Source organism: Symphodus melops (genome assembly GCF_947650265.1).
Source record: "Symphodus melops genome assembly, contig: scaffold_536, whole genome shotgun sequence".
In the NCBI taxonomy this organism is placed as follows: domain Eukaryota; kingdom Metazoa; phylum Chordata; class Actinopteri; order Labriformes; family Labridae; genus Symphodus; species Symphodus melops.
In genome coordinates, this window is record NW_027636495.1 from 5001 (window position 1) to 9537 (window position 4537).

Sequence of the window (4537 nt, forward strand, 5' to 3'; positions counted from 1 at the left end):
AAGAAGCTGCCCTGTGATAGGCTCTCCCAACCTGAGAGGGCGGGGCCTGATCCAGAGGGGCTCAAAGACAAGAGTCTGAGTGACAGCTCAGGAGGTGTGGTCACTCAGAGATGTCGATAAATCTGTTTTTATATTCTCTGATCTCACACCTGTTATTTCTGCTGCAGAGATCTCCTTCCACTTCACCCTGCCCAAAGAGGGGGAGCTGATTGGTCCTGTGACTGGAGCCACGCCCCCTCTGATCACCCAACTGAAGCAGACGCTAAGACACAGCACTCCCATTGGTCAGTTTTCCCCTCTGAACGGTGACACATCTCGTAGAGCAACATGAGCTGATGTCTTCACGCTTCTGTCTCTGCAGAAATGTCCTCGTTCTCCGAGAAGGTGGGCGTGTCCACTGACACCTCAACAGACTTGGCGTCGGGGGAGAGCGGGAGAGACTTGGGGGAGGCGGGGGAAGAGAAGCTGAGTCTGAGGATGAAGCTGGCGACCCCGGTGGAGGAAGGCAGCTCGGAGCGCTTCAGCCTGCAGAGTAATAAGAACCGGGTTTTATTACATACGTACGAGGAATGAGTCTTAGCGTAAAAACAGCTAACGAGGCTGAAATAACCTTAAATAAAATAAAGGATGAGAAGCTATTACCAATATGTGGCGAACACTTCAGAGCACCTGAGGTCCGCATGTCAAACCTCTAAAACCAAGAAACAAGAAGCAAAGCAAACTTCAGTGATCAAACCGGCGTCCTCCCCCAAGGACTCCCCCCATGTTCTCCACTGTGGAAGCAGCTGAGCTGTGGTCGCAGGGTCTCTGGTGCCTGTCGTGGCAGCAGTCCCTGAACCCAGGTGGTTCAGGGATGGTCCAGGTGATGAACACCTGAAGTAAGGGAGGCCGTCAAGCGGAAGAAGGAGTCCTATCGGGCGTTGTTAGCTCATAGGACTCCTGAGGTCGTGGAGGCAAAAACTGGGGCCTGGGAGGAGTTTGGGGAGGCCATGGGGGAGGACTTTCAGTCAACCTCGAGGAAATTCTGGCAAACCGTCCGTCGCCTCAGGAGGGGGAAGCAGTGCTTCACCAACACTGTTTACAGTGCAGGTGCTGCTGACCTCACCTGGGGATGTAGTCGGACGGTGGAAGGAATACTTCGAGGATCTCCTCAATCCCACCGTCACGTCTTCCACTGAGGAAGCAGAGGCCGAGTCCTCAGAGGTAGACTCGTCCATCACCCAGGCCGAAGTCACCGAGGTAGTTGGCGAGCTCCTTGGTGGCGAGGCTCTGGGGGTGGATGAGAATCGCCCTGAGTACCTTAAGTCCCTGGATGTGCAGGGCTCTGTAACATCGCGTGGAGGTCGGGGACAGGGCCTCTGGACTGGCAGACCGGAGTGGTGGTCCCTCTTTTCAAGAAGGGGGACCGGAGGGTGTGTTCCAACTACCGGGGAATCACACTCCTCAGCCTCCCTGGGAAAGTCTATTCCAGGGTTCTGGAGAGGAGGTTCCGGCTGTCAGTCGAACCTCGGATCCAAGAGGAACAATGCGGTTTTCGTCCTGGCCGTGGAACACTGGACCAGCTCTACACTCTCCAGCGGGTGCTCGAGGGTTCATGGGAGTTTGCCCAACCAGTCCACATGTGCTTTGTGGATCTGGAGAAGGCGTTCGACCGTGGCGCCCTGTGGTGCCCTGTGGGGGGTGCTCCGAGTGTATGGGGTTCGGGGCCCTTTGCTAAGGTCCGGTCCCTGTATGCCCGGAGCAGGAGTCTGGTTCACAATGCCGGCAGTAAGTCGGACCTGTTCCCGGTGCGCGTTGGCCTCAGGCAGGGCTGCCCTCTGTCAGCGGTTCTGTTCATTACTTTTATGGACAGAACCGAGGAGGAGAGGATGGACTCCATGATGACAACTTTCTCTCCTTACAGAGCCGGCTCTGTCCGAGGAGGCGGGGTCTGTGGTGAAGGTGTCCTCAGGTCAACAGGCTGTAATCAGGTAACGAGTGTGTGTGCACCTATCAGCTGGTGTCCTCATCATTAATGCATCAGTGTTCAAAATGAGTCAGAAATAAATGTGCAGGTGTATCGATGAAGACTTTAAACAGGGCGTGCATGTCCTCGCTGTTAAACGTTTATCACACCTTTAATCTGCTCACCTTGTGTTTTCTACGCCAGCAGCCCCTCTGTGTTCAGCCGGGTCACACAGGTGCACAGACAGCAGGAGGCCGAGGAGGACGCCCACGCTGCAAGAAACACCACACCTGTCAGGTAAACATCACACCTGTCAGGTAAACACCTCACCTGTCAGGTAAACATCACACCTGTCAGGTAAACATCACACCTGTCAGGTAAACATCACACCTTAAACACATCATCTGTCAGGTAAACATCACGCCTGTCAGGTAAACATCACACCTGTCAGGTAAACATCACACCTGTCAGGTAAACATCACACCTGTCAGGTAAACATCACACCTGTCAGGTAAACATCACACCTGTCAGGTAAACATCACACCTTAAACACATCACCTGTCAGGTAAACATCTCACCTGTCAGGTAAACATCACACCTTAAACACATCACCTGTCAGGTAAACATCACACCTTAAACATCTCACCTGTCAGGTAAACATCACACCTGTCAGGTAAACACCTCACCTGTCAGGTAAACATCACACCTGTCAGGTAAACATCTCACCTGTCAGGTAAACATCACACCTTAAACACATCATCTGTCAGGTAAACATCACACCTTAAACATCTCACCTGTCAGGTAAACATCACACCTTAAACATCTCACCTGTCAGGTAAACATCTCACCTGTCAGGTAAACATCACACCTGTCAGGTAAACATCTCACCTGTCAGGTAAACACCTCACCTGTCAGGTAAACACCTCACCTGTCAGGTAAACACCTCACCTGTCAGGTAAAGTCCCAGGTGTTCATTGATTTAATGAGTGATTCTCTCGGTGTCCACAGGGGGGAGCTGTTCTCTCCTCAGAGGAGCTCTCAGGTCTCGTCTCTGGGATGTAACAGCCTCCCTAACAGCCAATTAGAGCATCCCTCACAACAGGAAGAGTTTGCAGCTCCACAGACCTCCCAGGGTCCTCCTGGTCATGCAGAGGACAGACCAGGACCTCCCGAAGCTCCACAGACTCCGACCAAGACCCCCAGAGGAGCCCGGGCCCCAGCAGGCCAGGTATGAATGCACACCTTTATATGAATGTGTGTGTTTGTGCTGTTTGTGCAGGACTCTCTCTCTGTCTTTGTCACAGGGAGAATCAGTGTCTCCGTCCCTCAAGAGAACTGCAGGCCCCGCCCACCGCAGACACGTACGCACCATACAGGAAGTGAGGACCACCGTCACCCGCATCATCACAGACGTTTATTACGAGGACGGAAAAGAGGTCGAGCGAAAAGTGTCCCAGGTAAGAAGCTCTTAAATGATACTGTGAAAACATGTCTGAATCCTTCGTCTCTCTGACTGTAACTGGACACTGGTGCTTGGGTTGTGATGTCATCAGGAGCGGGAGGAGCCTGTGGTGGACTGTCAGGTGTTGGACAGCGACATCTCGCCGTGTCGAACAGGAAGCAGCTCGCTGACCTCAGGTGACCTGGCTGACATCAGCTCTTTGTCGTCGAAGGCTTCCAGCAGCAGCAGCGGACTCATCCGGTCTGACTTCCTCCTGCCGCCCAGCAGGGGGGGCAAATCCTTTAGGTACTCAGCCCAGGTCCACATGCACCTGTCTCTGTCTTACCTGCTGCATGCTCACCTTCTACCAGAGATGTTCTCATAGCAGAGCTGTGAGATCACATGGTCTGTCTGAGAACATCTCTGACTGTCTAACACTGTGTTTCTGCTGCTGCAGGGCCAGGGTCCTCTCAGACCCCCTCTCAGACCCCCTCTCAGACCCCCCATTAAACAAGGCGTGTTTTATATTCAGGTCCCATTGCAACACCTTAATGAAGCTCCGCCCCTTTAAATCTTTACGCTAAACCCTCGGCGTTGGGATATTTGTGATCTGATCACACTTCCTTTACGCTGACGGAGGAGCAGGATACTCGTCTACTCATCTCACCTGTGTGTCTGCAGCCCCCGCAGGGGTCACAGAGGTCACAGGGGTCAAAGGGCAGGGTCAGCGCTAACAGCAGGATCACTCAGTCCCCCCACACCCAGGGGAAGGGCCAGGAGGGGCCGACCCCCCTCCCGCTCCTCTCCGTCCAGGTGAGTCCTCTGTGAGGCTCCTGATCAGGTCGCAGCATCTCTAACACTTTGCTTTCCTTCTAATCTGCTGATCGTCTCTGTGACCTGAACCTGATCGGTTATCGGTTATTGGTTATTGGTCATCATGTCATCATTTGTCTTTGTTGCAAATGTTGTGAAACAGTCCAAAGTCAAATGATCGAACATCAGAGTGTGAAGATCCTCTGATCTGTGAAGCCCTCAGCACACAGGTCCACATGCTGGACTCTCAGGGTGGGGGTCTTTACCAGGGGAGGATTTAGAAACATGCTGGACTCTCAGGGTGGGGGTCTTTACCAGGGGAGGATTTAGAAACATGC

At 53.2% G+C, this 4537-nt stretch overlaps 1 protein-coding gene across 1 annotated transcript in view; it reads left to right on the top strand.

The window, feature by feature from the left end:
- The window catches only part of LOC306819452 (TP53-binding protein 1-like), a gene marked incomplete at both ends in the record, with an annotated part of 8835 nt that extends 4632 nt beyond the window's left edge, over positions 1-4203 (top strand). Inside the window, 9 exons of the mRNA XM_079373252.1 lie at positions 1-94; positions 168-284; positions 362-532; positions 1904-1970; positions 2150-2242; positions 2954-3173; positions 3250-3402; positions 3499-3692; positions 4068-4203. The exon at positions 1-94 is cut by the window's left edge and continues 684 nt beyond it. Coding sequence (XP_079229378.1) covers positions 1-94; positions 168-284; positions 362-532; positions 1904-1970; positions 2150-2242; positions 2954-3173; positions 3250-3402; positions 3499-3692; positions 4068-4203 — 1245 coding nt within the window. The remainder of the gene's footprint in view (positions 95-167; positions 285-361; positions 533-1903; positions 1971-2149; positions 2243-2953; positions 3174-3249; positions 3403-3498; positions 3693-4067) is intronic.
- Between the last annotated feature and the right edge of the window lie 334 nt (positions 4204-4537).